This window comes from Podarcis tiliguerta (genome assembly GCF_965153285.1).
Source record: "Podarcis tiliguerta genome assembly, chromosome: 5".
NCBI lineage: Eukaryota > Metazoa > Chordata > Lepidosauria > Squamata > Lacertidae > Podarcis > Podarcis tiliguerta.
Window position 1 is genome coordinate 89,712,956 of NC_139538.1, and position 22,470 is coordinate 89,735,425.

Sequence of the window (22,470 nt, forward strand, 5' to 3'; positions counted from 1 at the left end):
AAGAAGAAGAAGAAGAAGAAGAAGAAGAAGAGTTGTTTGGATTTGATATCCCGCTTTATCACTACCCTAAGGAGCCTCAAAGCGGCTAACAATCTCCTTTTCCCTTCCTCCCCCCCAACAAACACTCTGTGAGGTGAGTGAGGCTGAGAGACTTCAGAGAAGTATGACTAGCCCAAGGTCACCCAGCAGCTGCATGTGGAGGAGCGGGGAATCGAACCCGGTTCACCAAATTATGAGTCCGCCGCTCTTAACCACTACACCACACGGGCTCCCAAGAGTGGCTTAGAGAGTGGAAAGCTCTCTTGAGGTCGGTAAATGGTGTATGTAGTGTGTGAAATTCGTTAAACACCTTTTATTTGACTGAGGCATTGGAGAACCATATAAGGTAGGCCAGAAGCATTTCTTATGCCAGTCTCCTCTTTTCCTGGATAAACATACCCAGCTTCCTCAACCGCGCTTGGTTTCCAGACCCTTGATCATCTTACTCATCCTCCTCTGTACATGTTCCAGCTTGTCAACATCCTTCCTAAATTGTGGTACCCAGATCTGGACACAATATTCCAGGTGTGGTCTGACCAAGGCAGAATAGAGCGGTACTATTACATTCCTTGATCTGGACACTATGCTTGATGCAACCTAGAATAGCATTCTCCTTTTTTGCTGCAGCATCACCCCCTGTTGACTCATAATAAGCTTGTGGTCCACCAAGACCCCTAAATCTTTTTCACATGCATCTAGATCAAGGGAAGTAATAGTGCCACTGTATTCTGCTCTGGTCAGACCTCACCTGGAGTACTGTGTCCAGTTCTGGGCACCACAGTTCAAGAAGGACACTGACAAACTGGAACGTGTCCAGAGGAGGGCAACCAAAATGGTCAAAGGCCTGGAAACGATGCCTTCTGAGGAACGGCTAAGGGAGCTGGGCATGTTTAGCCTGGAGAAGAGGAGGTTAAGGGGGGATATGATAGCCATGTTCAAATATATAAAAGGATGTCACATAGAGGAGGGAGAAAGGTTGTTTTCTGCTGCTCCAGAGAAGCGGACACGGAGCAATGGATCCAAACTACAAGAAAGAAGATTCCGCCTAAACATTAGGAAGAACTTCCTGACAGTAAGAGCTGTTCGACAGTGGAATTTGCTGCCAAGGAGTGTGGTGGAGTCTCCTTCTTTGGAGGTCTTTAAGCAGAGGCTTGACAACCATATGTCAGGAGTGCTCTGATGGTGTTTCCTGCTTGGCCCTTGTGGTCTCTTCCAACTCTATGATTCTATGATTCTATGAGCTCATACAGCCAGGTGTTCCCCGTCCTATATTTGTGCATCTGGTTCTTCCTGCCTAAGTGCAAAACCTTACATTTGTCCCCGTTGAAATTCATTTTGTTAGCTTGCGCCTAGTTCTCCAGTCTGTTAAGGTCATTCCATGCTCCAGGTCATGAATTTCTTCACAAGTGTACACATCTTTTATGTATAATGCTCCTCCTTGCCAATTCCTGTTTGGTCTGTTCCTTTTGAACAGGTTATACCCCCTGTTTCCTACATTCCAGTCATTAGTCATTCCACCAAATTTCAGTAATGCCTACAGGTCATATTTGCCATCCTGTATTAAAAGCTCCAGTTAATCTTCCTTGTTTCCCATACTTGACAATATGTTTTAGACGGTTATTATTTTCCAGAACTGACCTTTCCAGAAGTGTTTTGACCTTGAGTAAGTATCAACCAAGAGACTGGCTATTGTAGATAGAATCCAGAAGGGACCTCAACTAATTAGAAATGCTAATTTCCCCCTTGGAATCCATTTTTGAGAACAGAGCATTTTAGAGCTAGTTATCGAAAGGTCGGCGGTTCGAATCCCCGCGGCGGGGTGCGCTGTTCGGTCCCAGTGCCTGCCAACCTAGCAGTTCAAAAGCACTCCCGGGGGCAAGTAGATAAATAGGGACCGCTTACTAGCGGGAAGGTAAACGGCGTTTCCGTGTGCGGCTCTGGCTCGCCAGAGCAGCGATGTCACGCTGGCCACGTGACCTGGAAGTGTCTCCGGACAGCGCTGGCCCCCAGCCTCTTGAGTGAGATGGGCGCACAACCCTAGAGTCTGTCAAGACTGGCCCGTACGGGCAGGGGTACCTTTACCTTTACCTTTATCGGACCAAACCCTCATCAGCTTCCTTAAGAAATGCTTTTATTAAGCTGTGTTTCTGAGTGATGCCCACTGAAGGCTTAGATGGCTGCTACAAGGTCCCATACGCAGACAGACTTTGTATTTGTGGTCAACCTCAGGTGGAAGATACAACTCATTATCTGTTAGTCTGCCGCTTATATAGAGACCCAAGAGATTGTTGTTGTTTTTTTGCATTTCCCTGGCACAAATGGTTCAGTTTCTTTTGAGTGACATTAATAGCTTTGTAACACAGAGAGTAGCCCTCTGTGAACTGCCTGCAAAAAAAAAAAAAAAAAAAAAGCAACAAAAAGGAGTTATATAAAATCCCTGTAAATTCTTGTGGCGATTCAGAGGTTTAATATCAAATCAAGCTGGATTTGCGTTTGTAGGTGTCTCTGCTTTCTCTCTCTGGATTTTAAAAGGGCAAAATATTACAATCGGAGCTGTCCAAGATACACAAGGGAAACTGTGTTTTAATGCCCAGGAACTTCGCAAAGCCTTTTCTATATTATGAAATTTTATATTACGGATGCATTACGTCCTGTATTATTTTATTAATACTGTTGCTTAGTAAATAGATTTACTTCTTTTTTATTTTTACTAATACTGCTTTAAAAACAAGTTTGCCATGGCCTCTTAGGGCCTGAACTTTGCAACCTGGCTACCAACCTGGATGGCTTTAAAAAAGAATTAGCCCTCTCCTCCACGAAGTTCTCTATCAACGTTTACTAGCTGTGATGGCTATGCTCTGCCTCTACATCTGGAGGCAACCATGCTTCAGAGTACCTGTTAAGTTGTGGGTGAACATATCAGACGACACAGCGATTCTTCAAACAGCTCTTGTTTATTCACAGGCCAGAACGCAACAGTAACCATTTTCTGTAACTATCCAATCACTGAACGTCACTTTCAATCCCTTATTTGCATATGTGGACCTGAGTGAAAACTATCTACAGTATCCCCCTGCTGGCCCAGGGTGAGAACTTCATGACATAAATATAATACATACATAAATATAATTATCAGTGCTTTTTTCTGGGGGTACTCAGGGGACATGCAATACCAGCACCATCCCCCCCCCAGGTGTTAAAAGTGTGGCATTCACTGTAATAATTTCATGATGAGTACCAGACCTTTTTCTGTAGAAAAAAGAGCACTGATAACAACAACAACAACAACATGCTGTATTTGACATATTGGTAAATGGAAGAGCCACTGAGGGCATTCCCTATCAAAAGATTTCTGAAGCAGCAAAGTGAAAAACGGTTGCTCCGTCCCGTGGAAACAGCTGCTCTTCAGTAGAAGGGCAAGAGAGAATTGGGAAATGATCCATAATGAATTGAAAAAAAATGTTTAAAAGTACTTCCCCCCCAAAACCCAGAGTCCTTTCTGTTGGGAATAATTCAGACCGAAATTCCCAGGTGTCAAAAAAGGTGATTTATGTATGCTACTACAGCGGCCCGTGTTTCGTTAGCCTCAAAATGGGAAATGAGCAAGGTCCCAACTAAACAAGAATGGCAACTTAAGTTGACAAAAGATGCACAACTCGCAGACCTAACATATAGACTCAGAGAACAAGAAGAACATACGTTTAGAGAAGATTGGAAAACGTTTATTGAATTTATGGGAAATAATTGGGTACAGCCGAAAACACAGGCAGCATTAAGATAAATGCAAGTGTAAATACGTTTTGATGGATGCAATCCGCCCGAATGGTATAGTTTCTGTAAAATATGCAGGGGTTTATGATATGTAAAATGAACCATGGAAACAGAAAAAAGTCATTGATATTTTAAGGATGTAAAAATGAATACTTTAAATTGTAAAACAGAACATATTATACATATATATATTTATATATATATTCTAAATTTGTTTTACAATTTAAAGTACTTTAAATTGTAAAACAGAACATGATATATATATATATTTAAAAATTTGTTTTACAATTTAAAGTACTCATTTTTACATCCTTAAAATATAAATGACTTCCTTTCTTCTATTTCCACGGTTCATTATACATATCATAAATATGTGTGTGTGTGTGTGATTATATACAGTATATAAAAAGAAACAGCCGCACTTCGACCTCCGCACAAGCCCATCCTGCCTAGGAGGCGCCATCTTCCCGTACGGAAAAAGCTCCATTTTGCTGCCCGGAAGGAAGCTCGCTCGCTCTTGACGCGGGCGCCGCCATTTTGCACGGCGACCTTGCGCCGCCCGGCTCTTAAGACCTCGTCAGCTTTTTTTCTCCCCGGCGCGTGGGCGGCGCCATTTTGCGTTACGGACGGAGAGAGGCGGGAAAAGGGGCCGCGGGGCCTTTCGGCCCTACTCCTTCCTTCCCTCCATTTTTTTTTTTTTTTTTTAGGTGTCTTCATAAAATGCCCGCCGAGAGCCTCGTCTCCCCTCCCCCCCGCTCCAAGATGGCGTCGATGCGGGAGAGCGACACCGGCCTGTGGCTGCACAACAAGCTGGGCTCGGCGGACGAGCTGTGGGCGCCGCCCAGCATCGCCTCGCTGCTCACGGCCTCGGTGGTGGACAACATCCGCCTCTGCTTCCACGGCCTCTCGTCGCCCGTCAAGCTCAAGCTCCTGCTGGGGATGCTGCACCTGCCTCGCCGCGCGGTGGACGAGGTGAGGCGAAGGGAGAGACCCCCGAGGAGGCCGCCCACCCCCCAAGCAGCCATGAGGGAAGCCTGGACACCCCCACCCCCGGGGACGGGCCCCGGCGCCCCTCAGTCGTCGCTTCGGCCCCCCCCCGGGGTGGGCGCCCCCCGAGGTCCATCGGGGAGGGGGGTCCCCTCCTCCGCCCCAGGGGTGGGATAGGGGGCTCGGGTGGACGCACATCCCATCGCCCCACACACGCACCGTAGGGAAAAGGTGACAGTCCTGCATCGTCTCCCGCCGAGGCAGACGGGTGCCAACGACAACAAGACACACACACGCACATATAGACACGCGCCAAGAAAGGGCTCGAAGCTATTCCTGAGGTCCGTTGCAGCCAGACCTGCAAGGTGGGTTTTCCTCCTTCACCCGGGTGGGCTGCGCTTCCTAATTGAGTGATCTTTTATTTACACACACACTTTTCCCGAGGTCCTTTGCTCACCCTAAGGTTCACTTTCGAAGGGGTGGGCTGCACTTCCTAACTGAGTTATCTTTTATTTATTTATTTACACACACACACACACACACACACACACATATATAGACAACCAAACACACAAATGCCCAAACTTTTCCTGAGGTCCTTTGCTCACCCTAAGGTTCACTTTCGAAGGGCTGGGCTGCAGTTCCTAATTGAGTGATCTTTTATTTATTTACACACACACACACACACATTTTTATATAGACACCCAAACACACAAATACTCAAACTTTTCCCAAGGTCCTTTGCTTACTTAAGAGGTGCACTTTCGAAGGGGTGGGCTGCACTTCCTCATAGAGTGATTTTTTATTTATATATACACACACACACACACACATATATATATATATATATATACACACACATACACAACCAAACACACAAATGCTCAAACTTTTCGCGAGGTCCTTTGCTTACCCTAAGGTGCACTTTCAAAGGGCTGGGCTGCAGTTCCTAATTGAGTGATCTTTTATTTATTTACACACCCACACCCACATACACGTTTATATATAGACACCCAAACACACAAATACTCAAACTTTTCCCGAGGTCCTTTGCTTACTTTGAGGTGCACTTTCGAAGGGGTGGGCTGCACTTCCTCATAGAGTGATTTTTTATTTATACACACACAGACACACAAACACAAATTTTCCCGAGGTCCTTTGCTTACTATGAGGTGCACTTTTGAAGGGGTGGGCTGCCCCTCCTTATTGAATGATCTTTTATTTATACACATATACACACACAAACACACACATACAAATACTCAACCTTTTCCCGAGGTCCTTTGCTTGCCATGAGGTGCACTTTTGAAGGGGTGGTCTGCCCCTCCTTATTGAATGATCTTTTATTTATACACATACACAAAAACACACACAAATACTCAAAACTATTCCCAAGGTCCATTGCAGCAAACGTGCAATATGGGTTTTCCTTGTTCACAGGGGTGGGCTGCAATTCCTCATTGACCGATCTCTTATTTATACACACCCACAAACACACAAATACTCACAATATTCCTGAGGTCCGTCTGGCTGGGTTTTTTTACCCCCTCTTCCAAAGCAAGGCTCCATAAGTTGTGACCTTTTAATCGGATAAGACAAAATGTTAAACTCTGGACGATACCTTGAGAGAATGCGCTCTTGTTTCCGAATTTTTTACAAGTGCTTTTGGGGGAGGGGAAATCGGATGGAGATGTGCTTAATTCTTTGGGGGGGGGATATTAGTAGCCAGTAGGCACTAGGTGATTCAACAGAAATCACTGCCTGCTTCTGCCATATCACATTACCGATGTACGTTCAGTCTGGCCCAGCCCATCTCTTGCAAGAGTTTGAAGCAAGATCCCTTCCCAACTTCATCCCAGACTTGGTTTATGCATGCAGTGGAGCTGAGTGCTAGTGCTTTACTTGGGCTGTTCTGCTTAAGACCACAGAAAGGTGTTGGTATACCGTATTTTTCGCTCTATAAGACACACTTTTCCCCTCCTAAAAAGTAAGGGGAAATGTTTGTGCGTCTTATGGAGCGAATGCAGGCGGGAGGCTCTGCTCAGCGCTCCCTTTAAAGAACCGCGTGGAGCGTGTGTGTGGTTCTTTAAAGGGAGCGCGGCTCTTGGGGGAGCCTTAGCCGCGTGCAGCCTCTCCTGGGCAGGAGATGAAGGCTCCACTTGTCCGGGAGAGGCTGCGCGCGGCTAAATCAGAAGCCAGGACTGCCAGCAGGATTGCTGCGCTGCGATCCCGCTGGCTGTCCTGGCTTCTTGCTTAGCCGCGTAGCCTCGCTGGCTGGGAGAGGCTGCACGCAGCTATCCCATAAGCCAGAATAGCAAGCGGGATCGCTGCGCAGCGATCCCGCTTGCTGTCCTGGCTTATGGTATTCAGAATATCTTTTTTCTTGTTTTTCTCTTCCAAAAACTAAGTGTGTCTTATGGTCTGCTGCATCTTATAGAGCGAAAAATATGGTACTTTTCATACAGCTTCAGGGAAAGACTCCATGCAAATGTCTGAATTGATCCCATGAGCATCTGCTTCTCACTCAACCCCCCCAAACGTCTCCCTTCCAGAGAGGAGCACACCCTTTTGCTGAAAGCAGTAGGCACTTTTCTGAAGTGTGTGTGTGTGCAACAAACCAAATTTTGGAAAAGGAAACCTTGGTTTATTGAAACGAAAGGATAAAAGCACATAAATCACATAGTGCAATGTTACGACAAATTTATGTATGGCAACACAGGCATCTTTAAAATTGCAAAGGCCCACTAGAAAACTCTGCTACTGTTTGTAGGCATGGGCTCTGGCAGTACATTTATTTAATACTGGCTTGGGAGTGTAATATCTATTAAAGTCTTTATGACTGCTTTAGAGAGGAGTTCCCATTTTTAGCTAGTATTGATTTGCTGGTCGTAACTGGGAAGTAAGGTCTAGTGCTACAGGGTGTGATTTGCAAATGGCTTATGAGCCACATCCCAGGATTATGTGATCTTCCAAACCTAATGGTTAATTTCAGTGGGTTCCAGCTTTCTAACTCTACATAGTATTATACTTTTAGGTTTATGCAAGATCATTTTGAAGCATTGCTCTACTGGTATGGGTATGCATTACATTTCTGCTGTTGGGGCATTGGTGATTGTTTCCATGGGGAAAACAAACTATCAGATATATTGATAGGTCCAGAAAGTAGATGGCTAACCATTCAGAGGAAAGCTGGAAGTAAATACTAATGGTGATGTGCCTCAAGCAAGTGCAGTTACTGGCAGCCATAGTAACTGATTTGAGCATCCCAGTTTTTGTGAGCTAGAGATATTGCTAGCATCCTTTCTAGGTGCGTGAATGCACCTGGGGAAACATGCTAAATGGTACTAAATACCGTATTTTTTGCTCTATAAGACTCCCTTTTTCCCTCCTAAAAAGTAAGGGGGAATGTGTGTGCGTCTTATGGAGTGAATGCAGGCTGCGCAGCTATCCCAGAAGCCAGAACAGCAAAAGGGATCGCTGCTTTCGCTGCACAGCGATCCCTCTTGTTGTTCTGGCTTCCGAGATTCAGAATATTTTTTTTCTTGTTTTCCTCCTCTAAAAACTAGGTGCGTCTTGTGGTCTGGTGCGTTTTATAGAGCAAAAAATACGGTAGTTGCTAGAGCAGTGAAAGCATACTGATTTGCAACTAAATAGAGCTTTTCCACAATCTAGAAGCAGAATCCAAAACCTTTGGTTTTGCAGTTGCATGTCTTTTGCACTGCAGTTACGTCTCAGAAGCAAAAGGCAGATTTCTGTCTAAGCAGCATCACTTTTAAGGCTCTAGTTTCATGCACTGACTTTCAAATACGTGTGCATGAACCACTGAAACAACTGGGCCTCTCTTTGGAGTAAATGCACATAGGAAACGGTATGTGAATCTGGTCTGGGACCGTAACAAATTTCATTTCATTTCAATGCACTTAGGAACTTTCTGGATTCAGTAAAACTGGTCTCTGTCCTACAGCTTGACATATGACAACTTGGCACCTGCACTTTGACATCTCCAGTAATGCTGCCAACATATGCCACAGGTGTAATACCAAAATATGCAAGAAAGGTCCTAATTCTAATTCCCAACATTTTTTATTGCTGAATCTCAAAACAATCCCTCAAGCTGAAACTGTATTGCCACCTGCTGAGCTCTTTTTGAGCAGGAACTTGAACCTAAGGATTCCCCATTCTTAGAAAATGTGTGAGTAGGAATCCAGTGGATCATCAGATCCTGGAGCAGGTTGCCTGCTGCATAGTCTGTTAAGGTTAGATGAGCAGGCATCTATCTGCAAAGAAAGGTTCACAGGTATCCCTAGTCACCTTATGTTGATCTAATTTATACACTGTTCCTTGCCCTATCCTCAGAAGAGAGGGAGAATTGTTTCTTCTCTGTAATGCTTTCATTATATATAGATCACCTAACTCCCTTAGCACTCCATTTTGCTTCAAAGTCTATTTTTCATTTGTGTAAAGCTTCTGAATACTGGTCATACCTCTTTGTGTCAAAAGCTGAATATAGTAATCTTGAGTATGGCATCACAGATCTTCTCTACAACCATGTGACTCTCCTTGGACTTGATAACAATGCATTTGTTAATACTATCCACAGTTTAAGAATATTTATGTAACTTTTCATTAACACATCTCCCAATTTTTCAGCTTATACTGTATGATTGCTTTAAATTGTTTGTCCTTAACAGGATTTTATCATATATTTCCTTTTTCTAATCAAGCTTGTTTTTTTTTTAAATGTGTCTCTCAAATATCTGTCATTGCAGTACCCTATACAGTGGTACCTCAGGTTACATACGCTTCAGGTTACAGACTCCGCTAACCCAGAAATAGTACCTCGGGTTAAGAACTTTGCTTCAGGATGAGAACAGAAATCGTGCTGCAGCGGGAGGCCCCATTAGCTAAAGTGGTGCTTCAGGTTAAGAACAGTTTCAGGTTAAGAACGGACCTCCGGAATGAATTAAGTACTTAACCCGAGGCCTCTGGATGCGAACGGAATCCGTTCTGGAGCCCCGTTCGCATCCTGAGCAGAATGCAACCGGTGTCTGCGCATGCGCGGGTCATGATTCACCGCTTCTGCGCATGCACGTGACGTCATTTTGAGCGTCTGTGCATGCGCGAGCGGCAGAACCCGGAAGTAACCCGTTCTGTTACTTCTGGGTCGCCTGCGGAATACAACCTGAAAACGCTCGACCCGAAGCTACTTTAACCCGAGGTATGACTGTATAATGGACCATTTTATAAAATGGACCGTGTTGGAGCAACATTTAGTTTAAATTGTTTGTATTCTGTTTAATTAGAGGAAAATCTTTCCTCACTGTGCAACAAAGTATTATTTAACCTCTGTTGTTCAGAAAAAAATACAGTGGTGCCCTGCAAGACGAATGCCTCGCAAGACGGAAAACCCGCAAGATGAAAGGGTTTTCCGTTTTCAGAGGTGCTTCGCAGGATGAATTTCTCTATGGGCTTGCTTCGCAAGACGAAAATGTCTTGCGATTCCTGGGGTTTTTTTTCCGCTCCCCACCCCCTTTTTCTAAGGCACTAAGCTGCTAATAGCCTTTTAGCAGCTAATCCGCTAATCCCTTAAGCCTTTAATAGCCGCTAATAGCCGCTAAACCGCTAATAGCACTAATCCGCTAATGGGCTTGCTTCGCAAGACGAAAAAACCGCAAGACGAAGAGACTCACGGAACGGATTCTTTTCGTCTTGCGAGGCACCACTGTATTATTTAACCTCTGTTGTTCAGAAAAAAATAGAAGACCTCATTGCTATTTAAGTGATATCAGGGTGTGGCTGGGGCTGGCTCAAAACGTTTTGCTATCTAAGACCTCCCCCTGTGCACTCATGCCTGCTTCTGAGACCTGCTATAGAAAAATGTTGCCGCTGCATTTGGTGCAGCAGCGTGGGGCATTCCTAGACTCTTTGAGACTCTCTTACTTGTGAGGAAGTGTCCGTCTTCACAGGGAGGGAAATTGTGGGTGAGATGACCAGAGAGCACCTGTGCCTTTGCCATTTGTGACAAATACCGTTTAAAGTTTCACAGTTTACTCGTACTCAACTTTAAACAGGCACATATGGGGGGCAGCCTCGCTGTAAGGAAGGGCATCTGCTTTGGAGAGAGGGCTGCAGAAGTGCTGCCACCCATTTTCCTTCCGTGGTCAGTGTACAGATGTAGGGATGGGCAAATTGGCCTCTGTATTCCCTACTCCTTACTCTACATCTTTTACCCCAGCGAATGTGAGCTACAGGTTTGGTCTATTCAGTAAAGTTTTGAGAAAAGCATTTGTTAATACTATCCACAGTTTAAGAATATTTATGTAACTTTTCATTAACACAGCTCCCAATTTTTCAGTTTATACTGTATGATTGCTTTAAATTGTTTGTCCTTAACAGGATTTTATCATATATTTCCTTTTTCTAATCAAGCTTGTTTTTGTTCTAAATTGGAGCAAATCCGTAGCTTTTTTTTTTTTTTTAAATGTGTCTCTCAAATATCTGTCATTGCAGTACCCTATACAGTGGTACCTCAGGTTACATACGCTTCAGGTTACAGACTCCGCTAACCCAGAAATAGTACCTCGGGTTAAGAACTTTGCTTCAGGATGAGAAAGCAGCTCTTAATGTGCTTTGAACATTCCACTCGTGATTTGCCTTCTCTCTTCATTTTTGTTAGATGAAAAATGCGCTGACAGAAATCATCCAGCTTGCGACCTTGGATCCAGACCCCTGGGTCTTAATGGTGGCCGATATCTTGAAATCATTTCCCGATCTAGGTTCCCTGAACCTTGATCTGGAAGAGCAGAATCCCAATGTTCAGGATATTTTAGGAGAACTGCGAGAAAAAGGTAGGTAAATTTCATGTAAATTCCTGTGAAATTGTTGTATTGCGTTTGCTTGGTAAATTGTGGATTGGGCTATGTTTAGATTAATAGATTAATCCTGTGTTTCTCAGGATGTAGGAGTAGGATTGCCAGGTGTTCTGGGTCTGAGGCTCAGAGGAAAGATTTTTGGAGGTGGAACCTTAGGGGGGGAGTTCAAAGGGAGCATTTGACAGAAAATGTCACCCACCCGAGGGGCAGAGTTGGAAGGGACCATGAGTATCATCTAGTCCAGGAGTAGGCAACCTAAGGCCCATGGGCCAGAAGCAGTCCACGGGGGTTGTTTAACCGGCCCACAAGCCGCCCCTGAACTGAGTCACCTGCTTGGTGAGTCGCTGCGTACTTCGCTAAACCGGCACGGTGTGGCGTGGGGACTTCTGTGCCGCTGGAAATCGCGTCTGCGCAGACGCCGTAAATTGCATCTGCGCAGATGCAGACATCGGAAATTGCGTACGCAGACGCACGCGCAATCCGGCCACAGAAGGCTCTCCGCCGGAGTGAACTGGCCCAGGCGAGGTAAACCTTGCCGACCCCTGATCTAGTCCAACCCCCTGCAATGCAGGAATATTTCACCCAACGTGGGGTTTGAACCCACAACCCTGAGATTAAGGGTCTCATGTTCTGCTGGCTCAGTTATGCCTCAAGATATGTCTGACGGGTAAAGCCCAAGGGATGTGAGATGGTGCTAATATTTAAGGGTCAGATTTAAGGTGCTGATTTTCACCTTTAAAGCCCTTCACGGCCTAGGACCCTCATACCTATGGGACCGCCTCTCCTGGTATGCCCCACGGAGAGCCTCAAGGTCCATAAATAGCAGCACCCTAGTGGTCCCGGGTCCTAAGGAAGTTAGATTGGCTTCAACCAGAGCCAGGGCCTTTTCAACACCGGCTCCGGCCTGGTGGAATGCTCTGCCTCATGAGACCAGGGCCCTGCAGGATCTGATTTCTTTCCGCAGGGCCTGTAAGACAGAGTTGTTCCGCCTGGCCTTTGGCTTGGAGCCAATTTGATTCCCTCCCCCTCTTTCTTTTTTCTTTTTCCTTTTTCCTTTCTCCTCCTGTGATGAGGCTGCATTTTAATATTTTAATGTTGTATTTTAATCTTGTTTTTAAGTTTTATTCATTCAACTTGTTTTTATTATTGCTTGTTAGCCGCCCTGAGCCCAGCCTTGGCTGGGGAGGGTGGGGTATAAATAAAAATTATTATTATTATTATTTATTAATATCGCCTGTGCTCTTGCCACTTTTCCTTGAGACTGAAAAGGAGGCTCAAACCCCATACCTGGCCAGCTTATCAGACCTGGCCCACTTATGAGGCAAGGTGAGGGACCCGCCAGTGGGAAAGGGGCGTTGGCAGCAGCACTGAAATATCGCGAGATTTCAGTGAGATCCCACTGGAAGCCAGTGCTTTGTGGGCGCTGCCACAACACAGGTGAGAGAAGCCCCTTGTTGGCAGGGGGGCAGCACAGTTCCGTTTCACTGCTTGATGAGCCTCTCCTGCAAGTTACACATTGGGGGAGGGCTGTTCCAAAATATAAATCTCTTTGCACAACAAGTTGCCTGAATTGATGAGTGTAAATCAGGGTAGGGAGCCTCTGCCCCGTGGTCCAAAGTTCACCCAGCGCAAGTATCACAGGAAGCCATTTTCCCCAAGCCACGCACTCCTGTCCCCGTATGTGACCTCTGGGGCAAGACAAAGCCGGCTCAGCTGCACAGCTGAATTACACGTGGGGAACTCAGCCGATCTCTGGAGAAAGCTGGGATGAAGTCATGGGCCATCAGTAGTCCAAGCCTGCTGGATTAGCTGTGCAAGTGAGCTCCCCATGGGGAACGTTTGACCAAAATGGTCAAAGGCTTGGAAATGATGCCTTATGAGGAACGGCTAAGGGAGCTGGGCATGTTTAGCCTGGAGAAGAGGAGGTTAAGGGGTGATATGATAGCCATGTTCAAATGTATAAAAGGATGTCATATAGAGGAGGGAGAAAGGTTGTTTTCTGCTGCTCCAGAGAAGCGGACACGGAGCAATGGATCCAAACTACAAGAAGGAAGATTCCACCTAAACATTAGGAAGAACTTCCTGACAGTAAGAGCTGTTTGACAGTGGAATTTGCTGCCAAGGAGTGTGGTGGAATCTCCTTCTTTGCAGGTCTTTAAGCAGAGGCTTGACAACCATATGTCAGGAGTGCTCTGATGGTGTTTCCTGCTTGGCAGGGGGTTGGACTCGATGGCCCTTGTGGTCTCTTCCAACTCTATGATTCTATGATTATAACGTGATGGGCAAAATAACTTGAGGAAATGGAGAAAATGTTTGGTCTTCCAAGTTGGGAGGAAGATGTAGTTGTCTGCCCAAAGGACGAACGCTTGTCTTGATGTTGGTTCTTACAGGAACTCATTTCCTGTGTGTTTTCTGATTACATAGTGAGTGAATGTGAATCGTCAGCTATGCTGCCGCTGGAGTGCCAGTACTTAAATAAGAACGCCTTGACCACGTTGGCTGGACCACTTACTCCTCCGGTGAAGCACTTCCAGCTGAAACGTAAACCAAAAAGCGCTACTCTCCGAGCAGAGCTGCTGCAGAAGTGTAAGTATCAAGGCACCTGTTAAGAAAAACACCAGAGGGATAGCCTCAATATTGTACAGTATTTGAAAAAGATGCAACATGCACAGTAGAATTTGAAATTCTGAAACCAGTCTTGGAGGAAGTCTTGATGCTTTGTAGTCTAGAACTTTGAGCCCCACCATACTCCCCCTACCCAATCCTCTCTCTCTTTAAAAAAGATAAATGTCGAACAGTGAATTTTGACAGCTTTACGTTTTTCTTCTTTCGCTTCTGATTTCCAGGCTGCACACCTTAAAATTTCCCTTTGTTCTACAGAGTTGTTTAAAGGGGCAAGAATCATGTCATGTGTGTGAAGGGGAAAGGCAGGCATGCACAATACAAAAGGTCCTTTGGAATGGGTGGGCTGAGAGCTGGTGGCATTGATCAGTATCAACATACAGTGGTGCCTCGCAAGATGAAATTAATTCGTCCCGCGAGTTTTTTCGTAGAGCGAGTTTTTTTGTCTTGCAAAGCACCACGGCGGGGAGGGGTGGGGAAAAGCAGGGCAGCTGCCGCAGCCGGTCCTTGGACTCACCCGCGCCTTGTGGACACCGCGCGACGCGGCTGCTGGAGGGCGGCGGGGCTCAGGAGCGCGACTCTGGCTGCAGCTGGCAACAGCTCTTGAGGGGAGCGCGCGAGGGCGGTGGGCAGCGGCGCGAGGCAGCCGGAAGGTTGGAAGGTCGGCTGGAAGGTGGGAGGGAGCCGGAGGAGCCGTCAGCCGGAAGGTGGGAGGGAGCCGGAGGAGCGGGGAAGCGAGCGTGCGTGCGTGCAGTGACCGTCGCCATGACAGGAGAGGCAGGGCTGTTCCGTCTTGTGAAGCAAGCCCTTAGAAAAATCCGTCTTGCGAAGCACCTCAGAAAACGAAAAACCCTTTTGTCTTGCGAGTTTTTCGTCTTCCGAGGCATTCGTCTTGCGGGGTACCACTGTATTTTAGAATGAAAAGTGTGCAGGTGCCCTAGGGCCAGGAGTTCTTCCGGTTCCAGGCATTGCACAAAAAAGGGGGAAGCTCTGTATGTAAATCCAGTCTGTGCATTATTGAGCGGTATGATTTCTTTCCGGAGAGGGTCGAGTTTTAATTGTTCCATGAAGAGCCCTGTTTAAGAATGACTTGATATGTTTTCCTGGTGGAGTATTAATTAGAATTATTTTTTGTAGCTACTGAAACTGCACAGCAGCTCAAGAAGACAGCTGGAGTGCCTTTCCATGCCAAAGGAAGAGGGCTAGTCAAAAAGATCGATACAACAAGTAGGATTTTAATTTTCTCTTAGATCTAAGAGACACGTATATATGCAAAGCATGAAACAGCTATTTTGAAGGATATATATATAAAGAGAGAGAGAGAGAGATAGATAGATAGATAGATAGATAGATAGAATGAGTATTTAATCTTGCAGTCACAGCCCCCCCCCTTCTTGAATAATACCTTTGTGTTATCTTAGAACATTGAAATTCCCACATTTTTATTTAATCAATGCTAGGTATTTCTTGTTCTTCTAAAATATTTTATTGACTTGTTTTTAAAATGTGCAAAGATAACAAAAAGAAAGAAGGTAAAGAATAAAAAAATGCGAAAACATAAAACTTTGCAGCCTAGAAGGACAAAAGTGCAAAGATACAGCACAGGGATAATAAAGATTAAGTCATTCAAAGATTCCCTTATAAAATAATAAAGATATATAAAAAATAAAAATATTCTCCACATGTGAGTTAAATCATTATTGAGTATTAAGTTCTATAAAGTCTTAGATGAGCCAGAAGTTTGCATATATTGGTGGCACCAAGCGATCTTGTGCCTCAATATTCATAGAAGAATTCTGATAGCAAAGAGATACTTTTGGTGTATGAGATACCTTTTTCAAGAAGGGTAATTTGCCAAGCACTGTTTCTAGGCCTTGCAGGTAACAAACTTTCTTGGTGGCCCCCTGTGAAAAATGTTGCTGCCTCTGGGTTTTGATAGTGTCACCAAATTGGGTTTTTCAGCAGCATTTTGTCATTCAGTGGTATATTATTAAAAGATAAATAGCCATGTGAGGTTTTGGAATACTGGAAAACCAAGTTCTGCATTAGTGTTCTACAAGTGTTCCACAGAATATTGAAATAAATCACATATGCTTCTTCTCAAGAATCATATCCTGTCTCCTAGTAGGTACTGTAGGCAAACATGCAATTGGAGGTTTTAGAGTTTTTATCTCCAAAGGTGAAAGAGCAATTAACTGTCCGGCTACTCAGATTAAATGCTGTCCTAAAAGTAGATTTAAAATAAAAATTGCGTTGTCTAAAAGTATTGGGAGGGGAGGATGAGGAATGTAGCTTGGTGAAAGCTTTTCATGCAAGTTAATGTTCAGGAATCCTACTTGTGCTTTTGTGGTTCTGGCAATAGTATTAAGTGTAATTGGCTATTCCCAGAAAAGGAATTCCTCTTTTCGCATTTCCTTGCCTTCTCTTACTTTTTCTTTCTGAATTTTTCTGTTTTCTATTTCATGGCAACATCTTTTCATGCAATCCAGGCATCAACCGTATTTACCTAGACAGGTGCTCTGTATCTCTGTAGCTTATTCCTTTCTCCCCATACTCAGTCCATGTATTTTCATTGCTGTGGTTCCTCTGTGATTCTTGCCCCTTTCTCTCTCTCTCCCTCTCTCTCTCTCTCTCTCTCTCTCTCTCTCTCTCTTTAACTCTTCTTTTACTGCAGCAGAAATTACTATTGCTGCTGCTTCTCTCACAGAAGAACAATTCCAGCCATAAGCTGCAGTATTACAACCTGGGAAGAATTTTTCCCCATAGACAAGATTAGCCAGCAACTCCAGTAGAGGTGAAATGTCATCTTCCCTTTATGGACCATTTCACTTGCTTAATTAAGCCAGCCATGATCGCTCAGCCTGTCTCTGGTTGCCTGGGATTTGGCTCACAGCTGCATGTTGTGATTTCAGTAATAACAGTCTGAATACTGACTGTCCTGTCTCTATACTGGGGACTGAACTTTCTGAGACCTTGATATCTAGGGCACAGTCATACCCCCCCCCCTTCACTGATGAGCATATTTCACTCTTACGTATACAGAATAATGAGCAAGCACTGCCATTACAATGGTACCTTGGTTCTCAAACTTAATCCATTCCAGAAGTCCGTTCCAAAACCAAAGCGTTCCAAAACCAAGGGGCGCTTTCCCATAGAAAGTAATGCAAAATGGATCCATCCGTTCCAGACTTTTAAAAACAACCCCTAAAGCAGCAATTTCACATGAATTTTCCTATCTAACAAGACCATTGGTCCATAAAATGAAAGCAATAAACAATGTACTGCTGTCACACAATGTCAGTAGCTGAACTGGATTCCACACAGTCACACACCAAAAAAGAGCCACAAAAACACAAAATAAATAGCAAAAACAGACAAACCTCAGCGTAACACTCCAAACGAAAGTGTGGCACTCAAAATGGAAGTATGGCACTCAAATTGTCAGCGTAACACTCCAAACGGAAGTGTGGCACTCAAATCGGAGCAAGTTTGCCTTCCGAAAAATGTTCACACACCGGAACATTTACTTCTGGGTTTGCAGTGTTTGGGTTCCAAGATGTTTGAGAACCAAGGTGTTTGAGAACCAAGGTACCACTGTACAACTACAGGGTAATCCGCTTCCAAGCATCCTGCCTCCCCTTTGCCCAGCTATCATGATCTCTGGGCACTGTAGATGCTTATAGGTGCCCTGCAGGGCGTTCAGGTGTACTGAAGGCTGCATTACAGAGAATCTCTTTTTGAACGAAGTAGCCTACCCACATGCTGGAATATATTGTTGTATTGCCTCAGGGGGTTGCCGGGTGCATTCTTCTCAGATCTCTTTATACTTGGGCTCTCCAAATGGAATAGGCACTGGCTGTGTTGATTCCAGGAAAAAGCAAAGTTGCTTTGTTCATTCATTCATTCATTCAGTCCATTTACCGTATTTTTCGCTCTATAGGACGCACCGGACCACAAGACGCACCTAGTTTTTAGAGGGGGAAATCAAGAAAAATATATTATTCCCCCCCCCCCCGCCCCAAAGAGCAAAGAAGCCAAGACAAAGCGGGATCCATCCCGCTGGCTGTCTTGGCTTCTGCCATAGCCGTGCAACCTCTCCAGCCGGGAGCTAAACCTCTCCAGGGCGGCTAAAGAAGCATGGCTAAAGAAGCCAAGGCAGCGAGCACGATCCATCCCGCTCGCTGCCTTGGCTTCCTCTTTAGCCTTGCGCAGCCTCTCCCGGCTGGAGAGGCTGTGCAAGGCTATGGCAATTCCCCCACCTCCCGCAAAAGCCCACACGAGCCGCGCACCCTTTAAGGAGCGCGCGGCTCCTGTGGGCTTTTCTATGAGGAGGGAGAAGCGACTGACTGGCCACGTCAGGCCCTTCTCCCTCCTGGGGAAAAGCCTGCAAGAGCCGTGCAAAGCTTGTGTGCGCCTCTTGGGGGCTTTTCCTGCCTGCCTCCCCCCTGCATTCGCTCCATAGGACGCACAGACTTTCCCCCTTAGTTTTTAAGAGGGAAAAAGTGCGTCCTATGGAGCGAAAAATACGGTATACCTCAGCTTTCCTCCAAGGAGCTCAAAGTAGTGTACATGGTTCTCCCTCTCCTCATTTAATCTCCGCAACAGGGGTCAGCAAACTTTTTCAGCAGGGGGCCGATCCACTGTCCCTCAGACCTTGTGGGGGGCCGGACTATATTTTGAAAAAGAAATAAATGAACGAATTCCTATGCCCCACAAATAACCCCGAGATGCATTTTAAATAAAAGGACACATTCTACTCATGTAAAAACAAACTGATTCCTGGACCGTCCGCAGGCCGGATTGAGAAGGCGATTGGGCCGGATCTGGCCCCCGGGCCTTAGTTTGCCTACCCATGCTCCACAACAGCTCTCTGAGGTAGGTTAGGTTGAGATGCAGTGACCGGCCCAAGGTCACCCAGTAAAATTCATGGCTGGGGATCTGAACCCTTGCCCCCTTAAGTCTGACACTCTAACCACTATAGTACCCCACCTGCTGCCTCCCATAAGAGATGGTAAAATTTGGTAATGTTGTGCACTCTGATACCTTCTGAGAGCTACTTCGTTTATATGTTAACTTCTAATAGTGAGGAATCGCCCATTTCCATACTTGGTGTCTTTAAAATGCCTTCCTTCCCCTAAGCATTCATGGGTTGCCAAAGTAATAGCCATATTTTCCCAATTTTTACAGAAGTGCGTTAACAGTGTTTGAGCGTTAATGGAGTAGAATGAGTACTGTGTTGAGGAAGTCAGATTACGGAAGTAAGCAAAGGGGAAAAGGACATTTAAAAAAGCACGCATCTTGTATGTGTTGCTTCACAGCACTAATGTCCTCTGGACTACATTTGTGAATTCATCTATAGTGGTGCCTCGCAAGACGAAATTAATTCGTTCTGCGAGTTTTTTCGTTCTACGAGTTTTTTCGTCTTGCGAAGCACCACTGTGTACTGACGGTTTCCCATAGGAATGCATTTGCGGTTTTTTTAAAAAAAGGCACAAGACGTTTCGTCTTGCGAAGCAAGCCCATAGGGAAATCCGTCTTGCGAAGCAACTCAGAAAACGAAAAACTCTTTCGTCTTGCGAGTTTTTCGTCTTCCGAGGCATTCGTCTTGCGGGGCACCACTGTATATGTATAATCAGTATTGCTTTGAAATGTTTTCGTCTTCAGTAGGAGTGTTACCGCTGTGTTCAGTTCGGTGATTTTTCCCCCTTTTGTTTTTGTATAGCTCCACTCAAAGGGATACCTAAACAAGCACCTTTCAGGAATCCCACTACCCCGAGTGTATTTAGCCCTGCCGGAAACAGAACTCCGATTCCACCCTCGAGAACTCCTCTGCGCAAAGAGAGAGGAGTAAAGGTATTTATGCAGTTTCAAGTGTGCTTTCCTTGACACTCTCCCTTGCCTACTGAATATTCAGTCTTTTCAAAGTTTAAAAAACAACAGCCTTGTGTATTTGTCCAAGTAGCTTGGGTCTTATTTCATTAATTCATTCCTGTTGTGTTTACGCAGTTTTGTTTTGATTTTTAATTTAAAAAATCACACAGTACTCTTTGGTATGGTGAGGTACAGTATGGATACATATACTAAATTCGCTTCCCCCCTGTTAATATTGTATAAGGAAAGTAGCTCTAACATGATGCATGTATGTAAAAGGTAGACAGGGCAATCCATGCATCAGAAGCTAGTAAACTCTGCAATAAATGTGAAAGTAAGTGTTCGTTTGGTGTATTTGTAGTTACTCGACATCTCGGAGTTGGATACGGTTGGTGCTGGCCGGGAAGCCAAAAGGAGAAGAAAGACCTTAGGTTAGTATATAGGGTTACAAACTGGTATATAGGGTTAAGTACAAAGTCTTTCGTACTTAATCTGTCAAATTAAATTTAGAGCTAAAGGATAATTCTTTGCTTCTCTGTTCATTTGCCACTTATTAAAGCTGCTGTGGAATTATAGGGAGTTGAGATTTGATAATATGGAATAATTGTCTGTGTTAGCTTGTGATAGGCTTGAGAGAGTGAACAATTCACAGTAGGGCACCTGCTTGCGGACCAGTGGAGAGGTTTGGAAAATAGTAGCACACATAATTTGAAAAATATATGCAGGGAAACAAAAGGGAATATTTAAATCATTAGTGATTCATCTATCTAAATCTGTTTTCATTAATAAAGAAAAACCACTATATGAAGGCTGCCATGCCCTTGGACTCACCTAGGGAGGCAAATTGAATTGTTCTGTTGTATTTGTACACAAATCTGGCTGGATCTGAGAGTTAGCAAAACGAATAGAATAGAATAGCCATGGGCCACAGCAGAATAAAACAACATACAGAACATTAAAATTTCCATAAAGGTGCACAGGTGGTAGTTAAGATTAGTACATGAGAATGAATACAGTACATGAAATAGGAAAGGCTAACCCTGCACAAATCCAGAGTGAAGTCCCTAAGACAGTTGGATGGTGCCCAGTACGCCTCTTTCCGGCAACTGCAGCTGAGCTAGTGCCCAGCATTATTTGTCTGCTTTCCTTTGGACCACATCAGTGAGGAGGGGCGCCGAAACCACATAACACCAGTCTTGAAAGACCTACATTGGCTCCCAGTACATTTCCAGGCACAATTCAAAGTGTTGGTGCTGACCTTTAAAGCCCTAAATGGCCTCGGTCCAGTATACCTGAAGGAGCATCTCCACCCCCGTTATTCAGCCTGGACACTGAGGTCCAGCGCCGAGGGCCTTCTGGCGGTTCCCTCACTGCGAGAAGCCAAGTTACAGGGAACCAGGCAGAGGGCCTTCTCGGTAGTGGCACCCGCCCTGTGGAACGCCCTCCCACCAGATGTCAAAGAGAAAAACAACTACCAGACTTTTAGAAGACATCTGTTCAGGGAAGCTTTTCATGTTTGATGGTCTATTGTATTTTAATATTTTGTTGGAAGCCACCCAGAGTGGCTGCAAAACCCAGCCAGATGGGAGGGGTGCAAATATTATTATTATTATTATTATTATTATTTTGTTGTCTGGGCAGTCCAGGACCTCCATACACACTGTCCAGGATTGCACCCCAAGGAAGTTACTTTGGTGCTACAAACACAGCAGTTTGACTTCACCCCTGGAGGCACATTCCATTGTCTCTCGAGACAGATGCCAACAGAGTAAAAGCTTTCTGAATTTCTATTGTCACGAGACATAATGGATATTATTTCATATTGATGCTGTCATTTTGCACACGTTAATCATTTTGTTGGTTCTTGAGGATGTGAGAGCGGTTATGTCCGTTCTGAGTTCCTGCAGCCCTGACTTTACTTCCAGCTGTTTCTTGTACCATTCCCCTGTGGAATCGGTGCTTGTAAAGAGAATTCAAAATCCGGAAGTATTTTTTGGATTTTTAAAAATTCTTTTATTTGGGTAACCAAAACAAGGTAGCAGTTATGGCTAAGTAGCTTCTATGTTTGTTATTGGTGTAGATACAGAAGTGGTGGAAAAGCAAGCAAAAGAAGAGACGGTCGTCGAAAATGCTACTCCAGACTATGCTGCTGGTCTCGTATCTACTCAGGTAGGACTTAGAACGGTATTGTATATTGGGCTGCTTTCTAAGCCTCATCCATGCAGGTCTCTGCTCTCCAATCACAGGCACAAACAATGTACCCTGAATTGCCAAAATTATTTTTGAAATAGTTTAAGGATGCATGTGC

At 44.9% G+C, this 22,470-nt stretch overlaps 1 protein-coding gene across 1 annotated transcript in view; it reads left to right on the forward strand.

Moving 5' to 3' along the window:
• The first annotated feature begins 4,531 nt into the window (after positions 1-4,531).
• Positions 4,532-22,470, forward strand: part of NELFA (negative elongation factor complex member A) — a 28,625-nt gene continuing 10,686 nt past the window's right edge. Inside the window, exons 1-7 of the mRNA XM_083440828.1 lie at positions 4,532-4,782; positions 11,474-11,645; positions 14,094-14,255; positions 15,429-15,518; positions 20,014-20,144; positions 20,524-20,593; positions 22,243-22,331. Coding sequence (XP_083296954.1) covers positions 4,573-4,782; positions 11,474-11,645; positions 14,094-14,255; positions 15,429-15,518; positions 20,014-20,144; positions 20,524-20,593; positions 22,243-22,331 — 924 coding nt within the window. The 5' untranslated portion in view covers positions 4,532-4,572. The remainder of the gene's footprint in view (positions 4,783-11,473; positions 11,646-14,093; positions 14,256-15,428; positions 15,519-20,013; positions 20,145-20,523; positions 20,594-22,242; positions 22,332-22,470) is intronic.